The sequence below is a fragment of the Delphinus delphis genome, chromosome 2, assembly GCF_949987515.2.
Source record: "Delphinus delphis chromosome 2, mDelDel1.2, whole genome shotgun sequence".
NCBI lineage: Eukaryota > Metazoa > Chordata > Mammalia > Artiodactyla > Delphinidae > Delphinus > Delphinus delphis.
The window spans coordinates 46,398,705-46,419,502 of record NC_082684.1 but is presented as its reverse complement, the minus strand read 5'-3'; the positions used below and the strand labels follow the sequence as shown (position 1 = coordinate 46,419,502).

The 20,798-nt window shown below is 49.0% G+C and overlaps 1 protein-coding gene across 4 annotated transcripts in view; it reads left to right on the top strand.

The window, feature by feature from the left end:
* The window catches only part of SAMD4A (sterile alpha motif domain containing 4A), a 236,884-nt gene extending 221,747 nt beyond the window's left edge, over positions 1-15,137 (top strand). For 3 of the 4 annotated variants that reach the window (XM_060004532.1, XM_060004531.1, XM_060004533.1), the window contains 2 exons: positions 4,645-4,728; positions 10,426-15,136. In XM_060004532.1, the coding sequence (XP_059860515.1) occupies positions 4,645-4,728; positions 10,426-10,454 (113 nt within the window). In that variant the 3' untranslated portion in view covers positions 10,455-15,136. Of the gene's footprint in view, positions 1-4,644; positions 4,729-10,425 lie in introns of all 4 variants that reach the window. The other variant, XM_060004534.1, reaches the window with a different exon arrangement.
* Positions 15,138-20,798: the final 5,661 nt, after the last annotated feature.

Here is a 20,798-nt window from a genome sequence, read left to right as displayed (position 1 = left end):
GCCTGTGGGATGAGTAAGAAACATGAAGCTGGTCCTCCCAGAGAGGAGGACAGGGTCTGATACCATCACCGGGGGGTGACGAGCTCAAAATCAGGGTGGCGCCTGGCGAGAGGGGTCATGTTTCTCCGAGAGGTAGGGTGTTTTCCCAACTGGAAAACTAGTTTGGAAACTGCTCGCAGAATGACACCTTATCTTGGAAGCAGACCCTGCTGACCCGGGCTCCGCCACCCTTGGGATCAGAGAGGATCTCAGAGCAGCCCTGGCGTGACACTAGGAGGCCACGGAAGCTCCTCGCCACCTAGAGGGCTGACGGGAAAGGGCAGAGGGGGCCAGCAGCTGACTTCAAAGGAAAAGCATGGAGAAAGGTAGACGGGGCAGTCTCACAGGGGACCTCATCCTTCCCTTGCACAAAACCATGTGCAAACTACCTTTGGTGCTGGACCACCCAGATGTGAGATGGGTAAAGCAGTGCCTTACCTGGCAGCATTTCATGATGTGACATATCTGTTCTCCATCGCAAACCTCCCCTATGCAGCGGCTCATGACTGGAATCCTTCCATCATTAGAATACCTGGGAGCATAGTGCACAAAGCTGTTATCATTCCTTTCTCCTTAGTGTGAGTGAGTTTCAGACTGCTTCCAGAGAACTGCCTTTAGAAAGAGAGGGGAGAGGGGGAGTGCCGTCAGTGCACTGGCTCCACTGAGGGGATGGAAGGGGCTGCCCTGCAGAAGCAGAGGCCAGAGCAGGGACCCACTTAGAGTACCTGATCAACATTTGCTCCCTCCTTCTAGTAATCCAAGGCAAACAGCCCTGCTCAGGACTGACAGAGGATGGGCAGGGAGGTTGGCAAATGAATCAGTTCTATCACAGCCAAGAACCCAGCTGGGTCTGTGCCCCACTGCTTCTGAGAGCCAAATTCAGAGAGACCAACTTGAGGCAAGATGGTACAATGGTGTCGTGTACCATAGTCTGCTCATCAGTTTTTGTGAAAACGTGGGTCCCATAGGATTTCCGCAGCACTTAGTTCTGCAGGTCTAGGAGTCAGGTCCCCAGAGAAGAGCTCTGTTCCCCACAGCAGATTCAGGGAGCGACTGCGTACCTGTGTTCCCTGCCACCTGCCCCCCACTACCAGCTCTGCACGGCCTCATTGGCCCATTTCCCTGCCGGCACTGATCTCTTTTCCTTTTGACACCATTCTCCCCCTTTCCTCTTGGTTCCTGCCTTCCCTTTATCTTCCTTCCTCCCCTCATCACTGTTGTGTAGCTCCCACTTCTGCATTCCCTGCCCCTTCCTCAAGAGACTGACTTTCCTCATTTCTTGCCTTCCAGCAACCCATTTCTCACTCAACCAGACTCAAAGCCCTCCTGGTTTACTCAGCAGGGTGGCCTCAGCTGTCATTGGCAAAGTGGAATTCTCAAGGTTTTTCCTAGAATGCCCCAACCTGCTGCTTACTCTAAAGTCCTAAAAACATTGGCCTCTTTACCTCAGCCTCAGGGACTTGGAGAGAGAGGCAGAAGGACACTTCAGGCCAGGTGGACCCTGCAGCAACACCTCATTAGGGATGGGCGCTGCTTCCTTCCGGAATCCTCTTGACCCTGGGCCTGAACAGCAGTCCCTGTTCTTGTGGGACTTCTGAAAAGGCACAATTTGAAAGTCCCACATCAGCCTAGACTTTGGGCATCCTAGAACTGGGGATCCTCAAATACATCCTAAATACTGGAAGGGTCTGATGGGGAGGGGAAGAATCCCTCGTACTCAGAGATGCCATCTGAGCTAAGGAAACAGGCCTGCTCGGGCAACAGGACAGAAGGCTCGGAGTCTATCCTTTTTGCCCTCCCGAAGACTCGAAACTACACCTGCCTGGTCTGTTACAGCTGGGGGCCCAGGATAAACGCGATGAGCCCCCAGGCTGAGCAGAAGCAAGGACAAGAGTTGGTCTGTGGTCCAAGTGGACCTGTGGGCAGGAGCTGCCCACACGCTTAGTCGGGGCATGGAGAGCTCTGCCCACCAGGCCACCCGTGGCTGAGGGCTTCCAGCCGAGATGGAAGCTGCTCTTCACCCGTCTGGTCTCCCTCTGTCTCCTGTGTGCAGGGAGATGCCACGGATCTGTTTTTATCAAATACACAATTAAAAAGTCACACTATTAGGAAACTCTGGAGTGTGAACATACGGGCTTCTCCCAAGACTTAGAATTTTTCAAAGCTGCTCTGAGAGTGGTTAGGAGTCACGACTCCCCCGTGCAACAGAGGGAAGAGCTGGAGGATAAAAAGCAAGCCTGCCGACTTTCAACCTAAAAGAGCAGCCACTAGGGTTTGGAGATTCTGGAGCAGAGAGCCCCACATTTCTCAGCCCCCCTTTTTTTGGAACACGCAATCCCAGGCTTGGAAAATGCCATTTTGCTGCGTGTTGGCAAGAAATCCTGCAGCTGAAACACTTCTCTCCAAATGTCGAGCATCTTTATTTATCCAAATCTCTCCACAGTGTTTGTTTAAAGGGGAGTGCTAGAGAGTAAACTAAATTTTACAATGAGCATATGGATGGCTGTAACTGCTGGGGTTTTTTTTTTTTATTTGCTAACTGGCTATATATAAAATTGTGTTTCTATTTTATAAATTTCACACCCTGAAGGCTGCTAATTTTTGCATGCATATGATTTTCACATGAATGGATGAAAATACTAAAATACTCTTCCCTCTGGGTTGTTTAATTGCCCGACCCTACTCAGAGCAGTGGTGGATGGGGGTGTGGGGAAACCAGCTTCCCTAGAAGCCCAGTTGTCCTCTGTCTGCTCATGAACTGGCACAGTTGTCTTTCAGACCCATCGATGCTGGAACTGGTGTCAGAAAGAACCTTATCTGCTCCCCAGCGTTCATATCGATCGCTTTTGCCAACCTTCTCTTTGAGAATTTTAAATAACGGAAACGACATCTGCCTCTGAATTAGCTGGTAATGGGGAACACAGATTGCAGGGAGGGCTGAAATATATAGCTCCTCGAGGAAAACAAATACTTTGGTTTAGCCATTCGTTTCAACTTCCCCTCCCACCAAACCATCAACCTCATTTTTCATTCCCTCCCCGCTCCGGCCCCAAGCGCCCCCTAGTGGAGATGCGAAGGAGCCAGGAAATGGCCTGCAGTTTGGGCCTCAGGATCCTTTCCCCACTTTACAGATAGAAGAGCTAAGGCCCAAAGAAGGGAACAGCTTCCCAGGGTCACACAGGAAGGCAGTGGCAACGCTGAGACTCCCCCAGGCACTCAGAACATATCCCACTGCTGATTTTTTCTGCCCTCCCCCATAGGATTTCACAGTTCTGTCCGAGTTTCACAGTAGCTGTCCGTTTCCTTCTATTTCCATCTTTTTCATCACTCCATAGACAGGTAATGAGGTGTGCAGAAGGCCATGGCTGGGTATCATGGGAGAGTCAGAGAAATCTGAGAGCATCGTCGCTGTCTGCAAGGCACTTCCAAACTAGTTAAGGATGTTCAAGGGTTCCACAGGATAGGGAGGTTGGGGGAGGTGCTGACGGTGAGCCCTAGCACGACAGAGGAGGCTCAGGGGTGCCTCCCCCTTGGAGGAGAGATAGGGAGGGTCCACATGGTAGAGGGGGCTTTGTGGTTAGAATGCACAGTATTGTCCTGGGTAGCGGGAACCCTCAGAACAGACGTCTCAGACCTTGCTTCCCAGCGCTTGGAGTTGGAGAGTGTTGACAGGCATGGCAGGCATGCAGTGTGCAGTGGAGCAGCAGCTCTGGGTGAGACCCATGTGGCTTCCTGTCCCAGCTCCGTGTCGGCTGGCTAGCCTTGACAAGTCACTTAGCCTCTGGGAGCCCCACTTGAGAACTGGACACCCAGCAGGGTCTTGGACTCAGAAGAGGCTCTTGCCAGGCTGTGGTTTCCGTTTCCTGCTCCTTGTAATGAAGCAGAAATGCATCAGGCCCCAGTTCTAGGCACAGGGAGCAAAGCCAAGTCCTGCTCCAATGAAGCAAACACTCAACTGGGAGGAGGTGACAAATACACACATGTCAGGCGTTGGTGATGGCGATGAAGAAAAATAAAGCAGAGAAAAGGGATGGGGTGGAAAAATTCTGTTCACATACAATGAACAGAAAGTCCTTTCCAAGGAGACGGTAGAGCCAGAGACGTGACAGCAGGCAGAGAGTGAGCCATGGAAATGTCCAGGGACCAGCATTCTGGGCAGAGGGAACAGCAGTGCAAAGGCCCTGGGGTAGAAAAGGGCCTGGTGGGGAGTGAAGGAAGGGGTTGCTGTACGAAGGCAGAGAGGTAACAAGAGGCCAGGTCTTCGGGGCCTTGCAGGCCGTGGCAAGGGGTTGGCTTTTACTCCGATGGGAAGCCGCCGGAGGGGTCTGAGCAGAGGCCTGGCAGACTGTGACCATGACAGCTATTTTTAGGCACCAATTTTTTTCCAGCTGCAGTGGCCTCAGTGCGTCTAACAGACTCAGAGGTTGGTTGAACCCGAGTCCAGCTCACCCTCCACGCCGGCCCTGTTGGTCTCTCCCGCCCCCCGAGTCCTCCCAGGGAGGCACTCCAAACCCTCACCCTGGCAGGTGGAGCCAGTGACACCATGCCTACTTCCTCCTTGCTCTCAGAGCCCCTGTCACCAGCGGAACCCTTTGTCCCTTGCAGAATTCCAGCTTCCCGTGACTGAACCTGACATCAACAACAGGCTGGAGTCCTTGTGCCTCAGTATGACCGAGCACGCCCTGGGAGGTGAGTGCATCCTCCCCGCATGGCACTGCACGCCTGGGAGAACCCCCAGCCACGTGCCATCCTCCACAACTCGGGAGAGAGGGAAGGGCACAGGCCGAGGAGGCAGGGGACAGGGAGGGAGAGGGAGAGTGGCTGCAGCGCGCTGTCGGACCCTCGTCAAGCCTCGCCATACACGGGGGCCGCCAGCGCCCTTGCTCCTCCTTCTCTGGGAGGTGCCTCGGGGCCCCGGAGACCGAGGCTGCCCTCTTTCCCCAGAGGCTCCACCCCCCGGGGCACACTGGAGTCCCAGCCCCGCAGCTGTCCTAGCCCAGTGCGGGCGCTGGAGGAGCCAGGAACACAAGACGTGGCTTTTAGTGGAAACATTCCCCCACAGCACTGGATTCCTTCCTTCTCGGCACTAGATCCCCCAGTCCGGTCCAAGCGTATCCCAACTTGCTCTAAAAATAGAATTTCTGAAACCAAAATCCCTCCTTGTTTTTACATCTCCCTGTTCCAATGGCTTCCACAACGCCCAGAGCCCCAAGCAGTCCAAGGCGTCCTTCGCAGCGTGACAGGGACGGTCTAGTTGGATGCGCCAGGGGTGTGCAGGGCTGCAGCCCCTGGAGGAGCTCCCAGAAGCAGCTGGGTCGTCCCACTGTGTGTTTGGTCTGCAGCCCTGCATCGTCACAACAGCCCTGGGAGGCCTTCAGTGCCCTCCTGGTACTAAACGGGTGCCTTCCTCTGGCCTGGACTCACTGCCAGCCCTGGGGATGTTTGGCAGACAGAGGAGAGACGTCCGCCCCTTCCTGCCAACCTCCAGGGAGGCTGTGAGTCATGGAGATTGAGACAGGCCTCCTGTGACCCTTCCCGACAGCCCTGTCCGGTCTGGACGTGCTCACCCACCGCAGAGCCAGAGACGGGTACACGGAGAGGCACAATTTGTGCTAGCCCAGCAGCAGCAGAAAGAAAGGCTGTCATAAGCCACTGCTCCAGAGAGCTTTGTCCTCCTGACCAGGGGTGTTTAGATTTTCAGTCTCTACAAACACAGGCTTATCCTGAAACCAAACAGGACAAAGGTAAATGCTCTGTGTGGAGCAGAGTACAGGCCGGGACTGCACCCACCTGACCTCACCCATGCAAGGGTCTCCATAGCCTGGAGAAAGCCTCCGCTCCGTACCAGAAGGGAGCTAGCTGAAGGCCTCCCAGGGCTGCTGAGCAGACAGACGGTGGGGTGCACAGCTCCCTCCGTGACCCCCCGCGGGGGTTCCGGGGAACCCCATTTGCAAACACCACTCTCTCCCTTGGCCATTCAGTTCAGATCTTAGAAGCTTTGCGGCACCACTGGTTCATTCCCGGTACGTCCGCGTGTGGTGCCACCAGCTCCTCTTCTCCAGGTAACCGAGGAGGTTGGGTCAGCACCCTGACAGCCCCTGACGAGTAATGGGAAACAACCCAAAGGTCCGTCGGCAGATGAATATGGATGGACGAGATGCACTATAGCCACACGGTGGAATGCCATTCAGCCTCGGAAAGGAACGAAGTACTGTTACATGGCTGATCTGTGAAAGCATTATGCTAATGGATGAAAAAGCCAGACACAAAACGCCACACCGTGTGTGATTCCCTTAACGTGACACGTCCAGGATAGGCAAACCTACAGAGACAGAAGGCAGATCAGTGGCTGCCAGGGTTTGGAGGGCGGTGGGAATGGAGCGTGGCTGCTAACGGGCACCAGATTTCTCTCGGGGGTGACAAAATAGCCTGGAATTAGGTGGTGGTGATGGCTGCGCAACTCTCGTGAACATGCTCAAAACCACCGAGTTGTACACTTTAAAAGGGTGACGTTTGTGGTGTGCAAATTATATCTCAATTTTGTCCTAAACGGAAGGCCTCCGGACCTGAGCCTTCAGCCCAGGCTCAGCCCCCTGTAGGCAGCCCAGGTGCCCTCCCACCTGACACCTGACAGGCGCTGGCTTGCAGGGCGACTCCACTGAGTCCTGCATTGCCTGTGAGAGTCAGCCAGGAGGACTGACCTCCCCCCGGGCTTGACAGATCTCAGGTAATTGGTGTGTTGGAACCTCTTATCAATCTGCTAAGTGCTAACATCATCATCATCATTAAGAGCAGTAATGCCAAATGCTCTTTATTAAAGGGAGGTCTTCATTGAAAGACTCCATTTTTAGCCTGTTCTTCTATTTTTACAGGAAACATCTGTGAACTGGTTTTTTTGCTAATGTTTTCATCTCGTTAATCTCCTAAGCCTTTTTATTGCTGTGTTTTTTCTCAATAATCCTCTCTGGTGGGAAGCCTCATAAGCAGTTTCCTGAGCAGGGAATGCAAATTAGGTTCAGGGTGCCCCAGTTGGGTGCGGTGGCAGCGGTGTGCCCTCCCACTGTGACAGCACCTTTCTGCTGGCCGACCCCCGCCAGGTGCCAACGGAGATGACTTTGCTGGGAACAGAACTTCTGCCAGTGAGTGAAGTTATCTTACACGAAGACGAATGACCAGGGAGAGGAAAGCAGAGTAGTAAAAGATGCTCCTCTGCTTGTATCTCGAGGAAAGAGGGGGAGGGCTTCCCTGGTGGCGCAGTGGTTGAGAGTCCGCCTGCCGATGCAGGGGACACGGGTTCGTGCCCCTGTCCGGGAGGGTCCCGCATGCCGCGGAGCGGCTGGGCCCGTGAGCCGTGGCCGCTGGGCCTGCGCGTCCGGAGCCTGTGCTCCGCAACGGGAGAGGCCACAACAGCGAGAGGCCCGCGTACCGAAAAAAAAAAAAGGAAAAGAAGGGGAGAGGTGTCCAAGTTCCTAGGACACCACATCCCAGGATGGCCATTCTAACGGGGCTGCTCCCCGGGCCCCAAGCCTTGGGGCCCATCCTTTTGTGCTGGCATCTCTGCTTTTTCAGTCTCCTCCAGTAACTGCTGCCCTCTGGGTGTTGGTCGAAGCTACTTCCTATCCATCTTCCTATCCTAGCCTTCCCTATCCATCTCTTCTTTTCTCTCCCCAGGCCCCTCCGACAGAACCGGTGAGGAAGCCCAGGGGGTGGGTTGCCTCTGCCATCTTGGTTTGTGAGTCTTTATTTAAGGCTTTCATCTGGCTCTGCTGGGCTTGCTCCTGACTGGTGGCCCCAGGTGTTCAGGGAGACTCAGTACCAGCAGAATGAGTCTGCGAGGCTCCGCCCGGCAGAATGGCATTCATAGTGAATCAAACCATAAAGAGGAATGCACGGTCCATCCTCGGATGTTCTGGGGTTTGTGCTTCACCTGAGCCCGTTGTCATTCCTTCCCACCTTCTCTCCTCACTCCTTCTTGGGACTTAAAGCTCCACTTATAGCCGATATAAGTGCAAATCGGGAAAAGGTTCCACTTTCTCAAGACATTATTCTGCCTTTCATTTGAAATTTGCCATAGTAATTATAAAACCTATGATGGTTGCATGTGAATGGTGCCCCTTTGAGTTGTGCAGTGCACGACCCGCACAACTGTAAATAGTGAGTCTGGACTTAACCTACTGGTCCTTTCCCTGCAGGTGAATACCAACCATCACCCTTGGAGGATGAGGTATAGGGTGAGAATTCTGTGAAAATGCAACTTGGGGCTGGGTTAGTTGAGATTTTCTTGTTTACAGCTCCTCACTTCAACAGCTATGGAAGGTTGACATTAATAAATGGACGAGTTGAGGCCCAGCAAGGGTGTGCACTGCGCTTCTCCAGACGAGGGAGTGGCCTCTGCACCCTCACCCCACCCACACGTGTGTGTGCACATATACACACACTCACTGTTCTCCCACAGCCAGTTACCACTGCTGGGCCACCACTCAAGAGGCTACGGTTGACGTGCGTAGAAGGCAGGAAGAGGTGATTCGTTCACATCTGGGGACCTCTAGGATTGATAATCTGAAACAACAGATGCTCTCAGGGGCCATTTGCTTTCCTTCTTTAAAATCTCTCAAAAAATCATGTAGAACTTTACACACACACACACAGACACACACGAGTACAAGTAAAACTGGGAAAATCTGTAAGATGGGTAGATTGCATCAATGTCACTATCTTGGTGGTAATACTATACTATACTTTTGCAAAATGTTACCTTAGGGGCAAACTCAGAAACAGGGTGCTCTTTCTTATGTGGACCGACAGTGATCTCATTAAAAATCTGAATGAAAGAAACATTCTCCCTCCAAGTCCCTGCTGGCAAGATGCCAGCCTGGCACCACCCATGAGGCGGCCAGGAGGCCCCTGCAGTGGGCTCAGTGCTCCCCTGTATCACTTAGGTCCTCCAGCTTTCCCTGGAACAGTCGGCCACGCCCCTCTCACACCTGAGCTCTGCCCACTGCATCTAGACGCACCTCTGCGAGACGGGCCTTGTGATGCGGAGGTTTAGACCAAGACACATCTACTGACATGTGGACGTCAGCGAAACCAGGGAGGCATCCTGCATCCCATTCTGGCCTTCATTTAGTGGTCACTGAACATAGTCATTTCTACCTCCTATGACTAATCCATGCCACTCTCTGCTCACTGGAGAAACTCTAGCATGGACCATTGTAGGGACCTCTTAACTGGTTCACCTACCACCAGCCATGCCAGAGAAACCATTCTGAAGTCAAATCTGGTTACTCTACCACTTACAAATCCCCAATTACCTATGTCCAAGCTCCTGTTAATGGTACACAAGACCCTTACGGTCTGATTCTGGGGACTCTCCCACAGTCGCGTGTGAAAAGGGGTTGGGCAGCCGTCGGCTCCCTCTGTGGTCTGGCTCACTCATGGCCTCTCCTCTCTGACAGGCATGTCCCCCACTTTCTCTATAGCCTGGTTTCACCGATTCTCCGTAACACCGACATGGCATATGCTGGGTGGCCTCAGCACTCTTCCATGTCCACTAGATCTTTCAGTTCCAGGTGCCAAAAAAAAATCTCACCCTGGTGTCTCTGCCCCCGATCAGATTCTTGAGACAGAGGATCTGGATCACTTTGGGTCAGTTGCATCCCCCTGGTCTGCTCAGCTGTGATCAGAGATCACAGTCACCACCACTCATCCCTGGCCTTTCAGCAGGGACTCAGGGGGAAAGGGAGATGTTCCCAAAGAAAGGGACATGAGCTGGACAGGTCCACCTGCATGTGTATTGCAAAACCTAGCTGGCTCTCTGCCGTATCTCCTGTCACTCCTCCTGTCCTTCATCCTAAACCTCCAGCCCGCCCCCCCGCCCACCATTTGATGAGCAGCATCACGCCTGTACATGAGCTGTATGCCCTCCCCACCCTAATACTCTCCTGCCTCCTCTTTTCTTCTCCTACCAGACCATCTACAAAGTCATTTTCTTTCTCTGTGAAACCATCCTTGACTTCCAAGGGCAACCTAAACACTCCTTCCCCTTGTTCCTGCTGTGCCTGGTACATACTCCATTACAGCAACCATCCCTCATGTGTCATTGTCAGTGTACATGTCTGTGTCCTGTCTAGGATATATATATACTTGGACCAAGTGTGAGGATTAGGTCTTTTCATCTTGGTTTCCAGGCTAAGTATGGCTCCTGGCAAAAATAGCTATGTTGAGTGGGTGGGTATGTGAAGAATGAGTGAATGGATGGATGGATGAATTTAACCCTTATCTGTCCTCAGAGACTGGGAGGTCCAACATGCATGACGCTGGAATCGGTGGGCATGAATGGAATTACTTTGCTCACCTGTGCCCATTGTGTCCTCCTTTCTCTCCCAGACGGGGTTGACCGGACCTCCACAATCTAGAGCTGAAGATGAGAGTGACCGCGCTGGCCGTGAAATCGACTGCTGCGGGTCCAGTGTTAGCCATCTTCAGGGTTGCACAGAATCCTCCAAGATACTTTGCAGCCATTTCTTTTCCCCTGGTCCCTCTCCCATTTTGATTTTGTGAGAGCGTAGGTCGTCCTTGTAAACATATCAGTAGACCTGGGACTGGTTATTTCGTCATTTGTTTCTGTCGTGGGATGGCTTGGTGTGGGGCATGGGGAGGGATCTCTAAGGGAAACATAGGACTGGGAACGGGTGGAGGGAATGCAAGTGGCTTCTTGGATGGAAATGAGGGGGAAAATAAAGAGGGTACCGCTTGGAAAGAGATGAGAGACTTGGGAGGGAGGCAGAAGCCCCAGCCCTTGGGAGCCTTCTCAGAAGCCTGCCTTCAGAGTCAGGCCCCGGGAGGAAAGCACGGATGCCTGCGACCAAAGCACAACGGCGGCTCGCTCTTTTATGTCTCCCCTGATTGGATTCCCTGAGGCCCCTGCTTGAAATCCAGCCGCAGAAGAAGTCCACATGACAACGGGGGCAGGAAGGGAGAAATTCCCTCCAACAAAATTTCAGATAAACTTTGATTTGTGTATTGTTTACATAACAATTTTAAAGGGTACATAATGTGTAAAGAGTTGGGCTAGAACTTTTCTTCATACTATGGTTTTTGTAAAGGATTTGTTGCTATGGATTCATTTTTTCCTCTATTTTTATAATAGCAGCAGGGTTGTCTTTTTAAATGGCTGCCAAGCTCTGCTTCTCGGGAAGGCGGAGCTGTCACGTAGGCCTGAGTTGTGTCTCCCACCTGTGGGTGGGAGAAGTGTGTAGGTGGAGTTGAGGATGTGGCTGGAGTGGGCGGAGCACTGGGCAGGGCGCCACCATGTGATCGGTTATGGGATTGCGCGCAGTCACCTAGGGAGTCTAAAGGAATCCTGCTGCCCTTTCTACGTGGATTTGCTTCTCACCCGGAGAACCTCTTTCTCCCCACCCTACCATGGGGTGTCATCCTATCAGTCCTGGCCTCGCTCCACACACACACACACACACACACACACACACACACACACACACACACACACACACACACACACACACACACACACACACACACACACACACACACACACACACACACACACACACACACACACACACACACACACGTGTACAAGTTTCACTGGAGGAGAAAAGGCAAGGATGGATATTTTTCCCTAGCAAGAGGCCTTAATACCCAGATAATAAGCTCAAAAGGCCGCTTTTGGGGGGGTTGCTCGCAGGAACCCCAGCCTGGGGGCTGCAGCCCCTTGGCTCGCTCACCGCTGAGGAAGAGGAGGAAAAGAGCAAGGTCCGGCAACAGTGTATAAACGGTCAGTCAGCAAGTGGCAGAGAGAGCTGCGGGGAGACGTCCCAGGTGGGCAGTGGAAGAAGATGTGAGAAAGGTCGACTTCATGATGGAAATGATGATTCTATCACGTACGTCAGGGATTTGCTGTGTTGTCGGCTGATTTATCCACCCGCATGGAAGGGAGACAAAACTACTACTTAACATGGTGAGAGATTAACAAACTACGCTACCAAAAAGTAATAGCTCTATTTCTTAAGGGCAAGAAAGACTACGTTTGGAATTTGATGCAATAGAGGGTATTAGAGGAGATCCAAGAGGAGCTGTGCTCTGCGCTGGAAAATTGGGTTGTGTAAATGATGGTGCGACAGCTCAGCCAGAGGCGAGATCAGGGAGATGGTAGGAGGCCTGTTTATTGAATGGGTGTCTGGTACCATTTTGGGGGTTTGTTTTTTTAGCAAAGTCAGAGTCAAAATTAAAGAGATCAGACCATGAAAATCACTGCGTTTGCTTGGGGTTATGTTTTAAAATAATGAAGTAAATACAATTTAAAAGGCCTTAATGAAATCCAAACAGCTTTCTTCTACCTTCAAGATTGAAAACGTACACCCAACACAGCCTTGGATGTTGTGAAGCTTGCAAAGTCTTCTTAAGGTCTAAAATGTGGGAACATCTTAACCACAGAGAGCCTTTAGCAAGCAAAGAACATTGAATCCACAACATCCTGCACTGCATTTTATAAAAAAGGGGGGCTCTCCATGGGTGACTATGTTCTAAAGATGCAAATTCATTTGCAGAAAGAGGCAGCATTTTTTAGTTGATATGTTTTAACCAAGTGCCATTAACATTCATCCTCCACTCCCCTTTTCTAAGCAAGCTTAGGGTTACTTGGGGAATGTGTTGGGATGGACAATCGTGTGAGCCAGGAAGGACAAGTCAAAGATGTTGAAGGCCAAAGGCAAGACCAGAGGGTTTGCGAAGGTGTTTTTTGGATGCTAAGAACGTTAATGGAAGAAAAAAACAATGGTGTAACACATCTTGTGGAGAAATTAAAAAGCATTCAGATCTGCTGCAAAACACGTATATCCATAAACACTCGGGTTGTTCAGAAAACAGATTGTGAACACAATCACATGAGCATGAATCCTTTAAAAGGATGAAGACCTTAAAGTATTTGCAAATCTGAATTTCTATTTATTCCTTCACTGAATATAGAAACAATGGTTATCTGATTATTAGAGATATTATTTTGGATATGTTACTTATTAACTTGCTATGGCTGGTAACCATGATAAAGTCTGTTATTAATAACAACATAATTCTTTTTTTAAAAGAAAAGCTTATTTTTCATTGACTGTGTATAGATTTATCTACTTAGTTGTGTTCTGCTCTTAGTGTTTTAATTTTTTTTTAAGTTGACTGTTCTGATAAATTTTAGGCGCCTGTCCCCACCTTGTTTTGAGTCCTGTGTTGACTGCAGGTATACAGCTCAATCTAAAAATCCTAAAGCAAAAGAACTTTATTTATAAAAAAAAAAAAAAATCAAACAGTTGCATGCATAGAAGGCTGTGAAGTCGGATATTGAGTAATAAAGCGGCAGTGCCTTTTTTTGTATTTACCCATTGACCCCCAAATGCAACTGTTTTATATTAAGTAAATAGTAAACATTAAAAATCTCAGAGTAAAATCTATTTCACTACATGGGTTTTTTTCTCCCCTAGTTCTGATTTAAGCAGTGTGTATTTGACATCTCTACATTGTCCCAGGGACAGTGGTGTTCTACGATATTGTTATCATGTATGATGTTTTATTGGTGCTTTTTATTCATAGTGGTTTCTTACCAGAAACAGTAGGAAGACACACATGAACTGTGTACAAGAAATGAAACATTGCTGCTGATATGTTTTGTTTTGTTTTCCACATGCTTTTTGAGTTTCACTTTTTAAACCAAGGGCCAGCAAGCAAAATCAATGCCCTGAAGAGGGCGGCTGTTTGCACCAAGCTCTCCAATGCTGTGTATTGACGGTCCCTTTCTGGTACTCAGGATTGGAGCTAGAGCTGGGCCCCCTCTCCCATTCATTTGAAGAGACACTGAGGGAAACAAGGTTTTCTTTTGAGGTGTCGTTGGCTGCCTTTTACGGAATGGGAGCCTTCTCCGGGTCTTCTGTTCTTCTGCCCCTCTTGTAGCTACTGCCAGTGCAAGGTTTGTAGATGCACGTTCCCCCTCTGGAACCGGGATCTCCCTGAGAGCCTGGCCTGGGGGCTGAGCTGGGTTGAACGCATAGGCGCACAACCAGAAGGGCAGCAAGGGGAGGAGAAAGCAGCCCCCATCTCGGTGGCCCTCTGGGGATGTCTTGGGCAGGTGGCCCCAGCTTGGGTGCAGGGAAACAGCCTAACCAAGGCGTTCAGGTGTGCCTGTTACAAGAAGGCCCTGGGGAAGGATAATTTGCACATGGGGCTGTGATAACACTAATGTTGATTTTTTGTTTTACAAGTCATCAGAGATGTTTGCAAAGTGAGTTTTATTTTTTTGTAATTCCTTTATCTTTACTTAAAGGTGAATGTGTATTCCTCTGGGAGGAATAGGAAGAAAACAGGAATGTTAATAATGTCAAACAGAAGACTTCCTCCCTTATTAATATATAACCCTCATGTATTTATGCCTAATGTAAGCTGACTTTTAAAAAGCTTTCTTTTGTTGCATGCCCCATGCAGACATCCCTATTGTACATGCATGCCTTTCGTCCTGTTTTCCTGTATAAAGTTAGTGAACAAAGAACTATTTTTGCCTAGTTCATGTTGCCAAGCAATGCATATTTTTTAAATTTGTCATATATGGAAATAGCATGTTTGTTACATGTAAAAGCTTTACTGATATACAGATATACTAATGTTTGAAGAAGCTGTTCTTTGCAAGTGTACAGTTTTCAAATGTTACCAGTGAAACACCCTTGTGGTTTAAACTTGCTACAATGTATTTATTACTCATTTCCTCCCATGTAACTAAGAATCATGGCTATATTTCATATCAACGTTATATTGAAAGTGAAGGGAAATGATTAATACAAGGTTTTGTAACACTGGTGTGTGTCTTTTTTCATTTTCGTCAATATGATCGATTAGAAAACAAGAACTGAATCTTAGAAATAAGCCAGCCAGGAAGAATAAGCCTGACATCCCTGTAAACTGTTCCCCCCTGACCATTCTATGAAAACTGTGTCTTCCAACCATGAGCTACTTTTTTTTAACAAAAAAGGTAGGAAGAGAGGTGTAAAATTTTATGCAGCTTGATCTGTGCCCAGAGTAACCAATAAATGTATCACCTGACTTAGGGGCATGTTTCTAAATAAAAACTAACCTTGCAGGTGGTACTGTTTATAGCTTGCTCTCCACCCTCAGTGCCTTTGAAATCCTATTTTACTCCTTAACCACAGCATGAACAGTAGCCTCCTTGGAGCCTTGGGGTTTTCAATACACATGGCTTGAATCTTATTTTAATACTTCTAATTCCAGTAAGATATATAATATACATTAATATAAATTCTACATAATGTGTCAGTTAAGCATACGGTTGGAGAGACAAACCTGGGTTTGAATTCGGCTCCAGCCTTCTCTGGCTGTGTGATCTTGAGCAAGTTACTTAACCTCTCTGAGCCTTGGGTTTGGTTTGGGTTTTGACCTATGACACTCAAGGTTTGTGTAGTTAAAACTCTAGTCCAAAAAATAAAAGAAAGAAGGAAAGGTAAAGACAAAATAAAACATAGGATACAGAGGTTATTACCACCAAAACCTAGCAACCTGAGATTTCTCTGAGGCAACCACGGCTTAACATTGTGACAGGGACCATCCGGTGACTGCCTTTCCACCAGGCTCAAGCTGCTGAAGAGACTGACAAGATCCAAAAGGATCCCTGGAAATGTGAAGAAATGCCTCGTAAGCTGAGACATTCAATGAAATCCCTCCTGCAGTTAAACTCCCATAACCCAGGTGAGCTCTATCTCGGTATTCTGAGAGGAGAGGTTAGTGTACAAGAGAAAAGTTGAGCCTCACTTTTGAAATGTGTGGAATGAGGGGAGATAAGAGAGTTGTGAGATTAGAGGGACCATAAAGGGCTCAGCACGGTGCCCAAAACGGGGTTAGTTAGCAATTTTTTTTTTTTTTTGCGGTACGCGGGCCTCTCACTGTTGTGGCCTCTCCCGTTGCGAAGCACAGCCTTCGGACGCGCAGGCTCAGCGGCCACAGCTCACGGGCCCAGCAGCTCACGGGCCCAGCAGCTCACGGGCCCAGCAGCTCCGCGGCATGTGGGATCCTCCCGGACCGGGGCACGAACCCACGTCCCCTGCATCGACAGGCGGACTCTCAACCACTGCGCCACCAGGTAAGCCCCGCAGTTTTTATCAGTAGAGCTGTAGCTCTTTGTCAGCCGTCTTTGTAATGGAATGTTCAATCCTAGAGAAAAGGTTACTCCCGTAGTAAAGTTTTCAGGACTCCCCCTAGCAGTCCCTCCCAAAAAGAGATTTAATTGCATTTATTGAAGGGGGATGAATATCTATATAGCGTACTGGCTCGGAAGAGGCTGCAATGGGTTTGAGCCAGGAATCCAGAAGGAGCACAGATGGGTACAATCAACTCATACTCTCCAAGCTAATGAGAATGGCGGCCCAGGGGAACAGAAAAAGGGACCAAACTCCTGTGAAAGTACCTTGGTTTTGTCCCTTGAACACTCACTACATCTATATGTAGCCCCGACTCCTGATCCGCCCAAGACCTATTGTCCCCAGGGGTTGAGGGGAGGGCCTGGGGGTATCGAAAATCTCATCCAGGACCAGAACCTAATCCTCTAAGAAAGATGACCAGTCAGGGTGGGTCTGGTCCCCACTGAAGCACAGTGTGTCAGCCCACACTTTGTCCAGGCCCCTTTTCCCAGTGAGCTGTGCGAGCACGTCAAACGCAGGCACTGATCTCACAGATACCGTTCCACAGGCTTCTACAAGCACTCTCCTTTTCTACCTTCCATCCACACATCACAAAACTTGAAAACTACCCCTTCCCTGGGCATTTCAGCCTCTAGATGCTTAACTGTGGCTCTAGGATGGCCTAGCTCACTCGGTGCTTCTCAAACCATCTGTGAATTTTAGTTGTAGGGGGTGGCTGTTTATTTCCAACCCACATAGTCTAATTCTTTTTTAAAATACAAGAAAAATAAAAGAAAAAAAATCACCATCCCCCAATCTCATGCTAGATTCAAAAGACAAAATTATTTTGTCAAATTGCTAAAAAGTAGTCCTGTTCTGGCTCCCTAAGTTCTGGGATCAGCCTGCAAAATCAGACTGGGAGATTGCCCTGAGGATGAGATGGTGGAAATCCTGACGCCAACATCTCCCTCCCCTGGGCTAACAATGCCTGCAATACAGCAGAGGAGTAACCATCACATCACATCTGAGAGATGCATAGACATTGGCTCAAGAACGGCAAGTGCTGGGACTTCCCTGGCGGTCCAGTGGTTAAGACTTCGCCTTCCAATGCCCGGGGTGTGGGTTCGATCTCTGGCCAGGGAACTAAGATCCCACATGGCTCACGGCCAAAACACCAAAACATAAAACAGAAGCAATATTGTAACAAATTCAAGAAAAGACTTTAAAAATGGCCCACATCAAAAAAAAATCTTTTAAAAAAGTGGCAAGGGCTTTGTTCACTGGGCATTTCTAAGAGCTAAAAGAGCAATCCTTGAGAAAGGGGACATGTCAGCAGGGAAGGAAAAGGAGGGTCCAGACGGTAATGGGACCAGTGGTGGGAGGTTAGAGCCCAAACCTAAAGGGCTTGGAAATGGGTCACGTGAAAGAGCACCATTTCCATGGTAACTTTGAGCAGTGGTCTTCATGCTCCTCCTCTCAGTTTCTGGCCCAGTGTCTTGAGACTGGAGGGTGGCCCCCCTGTGGGGGGGGGGGGGGGGCGGGGGGGTGTCTGCCCACACATTTGGGACACAGGTACATAAAGTAGGAAATGCGGGTGCCTGGGAAGTTGCAAACTTTGGCAAACGTCAGCACGACATCTCAGTTATGACCAAGGGGCTCCGCTGGAGCGCGTGATCTTTCCCTGTCCTCCCGGGTGTCAGCCCACCAGCCTTGCCCAAGGGGCCCTTGTGCACAGACAGTGACTTCTCTGTGATATGAACCTGGCCATTTGATGACTGAGAATTTCCTCCAAGGAATATTTTTCATTCTTCAGTGGTTTCTACTTCAACTTTTAAAACCCACGGAGAAATATTTTGGCAACGTTATAAAGCTCAGACTTTATAAAAAGACAGCTTTGTGTTGACATTTGACTCAGAGCGCATGTTTTTAAATAGTGTGTTCCACAGTTTTTTGAGGTTTTATGTTTTTAAGTCCAATCCAGGAGAAACAAAATCGGAGCTTTGGTGAGTGAAACGGTCCCACCAGAGCTATTGGAACTCAAGACAGCTGAAAGGTTCCAGTTAAACCTCCCTGTGGGGACCACAGCCGGGACTGGGTGTCCCTGTTTGTGCCAACATCCTTGGGAGATAGTTCCAGTTTTCCATGCCATAAAATTCTAACAGGCTTGGAGTGAAGTCAGACGAACCTACAAAACCCCAAGATCAAATCTGTCCAATTGGACCTCTCCACTTTGCTTTCTGTTAAGCTTATCCCAGATCTGTTCACTGGGAAAAAGCTAAACATGGATTTCCAGTACCTCTACCTGACTGAGTCCCTTTTGGCATTGACCTATAACTGTGTTAGTCATCCAAGATGGAATATGTCCAAAGACAGCAAATTGTGGATGAGAGAAATAAAATGCATACATGACATCATTTCCCTCCCTCCATTACCAAATGCACATATCCAACCCGGGGCGGAGAAAACACACCCTATGTGCTTTCTCCCGTTCTGTGCTTTGGGGTCTAGATGGCTTCATCTCCTAACTGACTCCACTTTGCTCTCCTAAGACACAGAACCCAAGCCCTCGTTCACCTGCGGTCACTGCATTTATCCAGAGGTGCTTCCAAAGTGTTCAGATCCAACCCATCTCCCAGAAAAGGCTTCAGGAAACAGACCCCAGTTTTGCTGTCTTCCTCCTACAACAGGATTTCCTGGGGACCAGGTGCTGACCAGCTGCATGTCTGGAAACAGAGGATACTTTGCAGGGGACAAGCACCAAGGTCTTTCTGGAGCCAGTAGGAAAAGTCCAGTGACAGTGAGCCATCTGTCCTGTGCCACTCATAGAAAACCTGAGATGCCCCATCAGGACCCCTGGGGGGTCTTTTTAGTCTTTTAGCCTGAATGATATGAGCCCCCCACAAGGGGGCAGCAGGGGTATAAGGGTTGCTGCTCTCTTCCCAGCAGACGGAAGTCAAACACCCACCAAGCCTCCCAGCTTCCTCTGAAGACAGGAAGCAACCCCAATGAAAAGTAGTTCTTGGAGAGAGCCTGGGAGCATTCCAGATCTGGAGGCAAGAGAGAGCTTGTGAATCTGAGGAACAGAAATAAGTAAACAGACGACTGGAACGGAGAATGGGGAGTGGTGGGTTTAAGGGCTGGGGACTAGCTGGCGCCAGTGGCAGAGTCATAAAGGGCCTTGTTAGTGGTGAAAAGTGCAGACTCCACCTTAACTACCGTAGCTGCCCTTGCTTGCCAGCAATGTGATCACATATGAGGTTTTTGGTTTTGTAGAACAAAGAACCTAAGTGAAAAGACTCCCTCCTGCCCCAGGCCCTCAGCACACCCCACCCCCAGGCATTCAGAGTTAGTTTCTTCTGTAGCCACCAAGAGATATTTATACATTTACAAACACTGATATATTTTCTCTTTTTACACACAAAAGAGCACAATGTGCCCAGTGTTTGTCACTGTGTGCTATTTTTCTCCCCCCCCGCCCCCCCCCCCGCTTAGATCAGTTTTGCAAACCACTCTCTATCATTGCCTTATGCTTTCTGATGACTGCGCAGGGCTCGACTCTCTGGGCTAGTGGGATTTCACCAGTCCTGTGTTGATGGGCACTCACGCTGCCTTCATTCTTTCTGTTACAGGCACTGCTATGATGAAATACATTGTACATGGGTCGTTTCACATGTGTACAAGTGTTCCCACAAGTGGGAAAGTGGAATTGCTAGATTAAAGGGTATTATATCAGCATTCTCCAGAGAAACACCAGTCAGATAGATAAATTACAGATAGATAGATGATAGATAGATAGATAGATAGATAGAGAGATATGGGGGACTTATTGTAAGCAGTTACTCATTTGTAGGGGCTGGTAAGTCTGAAATCTGTAGGGAAGGCCAGAAGACTGGAAACTCAGGCAGGAACTCATGCTTCAGTCTTGAGGCAGAATTTCTCCTAGAAACTTCAGTTTTTGCTCTTAAGACATTTAACTGATTGCATGAGGCCCACCTACCTCATCAAGGGCACTCTCCTTTACTTGATGTCACCTGACTATAGGTGCTGTTAACCACATCTACAAAATACCTTCACAGCAACACCTAGATGAGTGTTTGATTAAATAACTGGTACTAGAGCCTCACCAAGCTGATAACAATCAGCTTTATCATTTGTCATTTGGCTAACTCTTCCCAGGTTGTCTTCCATAGACTTATACATCTGGCGGCAATGGATGACAGTGCTTTATTTCTTACCCTCAGCAATTCCTATGTCACCAACTTAAAGAATATTTTCCAATCTAATAGGTGAAAAATAATGTATGTCCTTTTCATTTGCATTTCACTTATTTGAGAGGGTGAGCATATTTTTATATGCTTAATAGTCATTTGTAATTTCCTATGAACGGTCTGTCCATATATTTGCCCATTTTCTATCAGGTTGTTGGTCTTTTTCTAATAATTGGTAGGAGCTCTTTTTATATTGTGGAAATTACCTTTGGTCTGTGATATGAGTTAAAATACTTTTCCCAGTTTGTCTTTTGATTTTGCCTATAGTGATTGTTTCCATTGAGAATCTTTTTAATGTACTTGA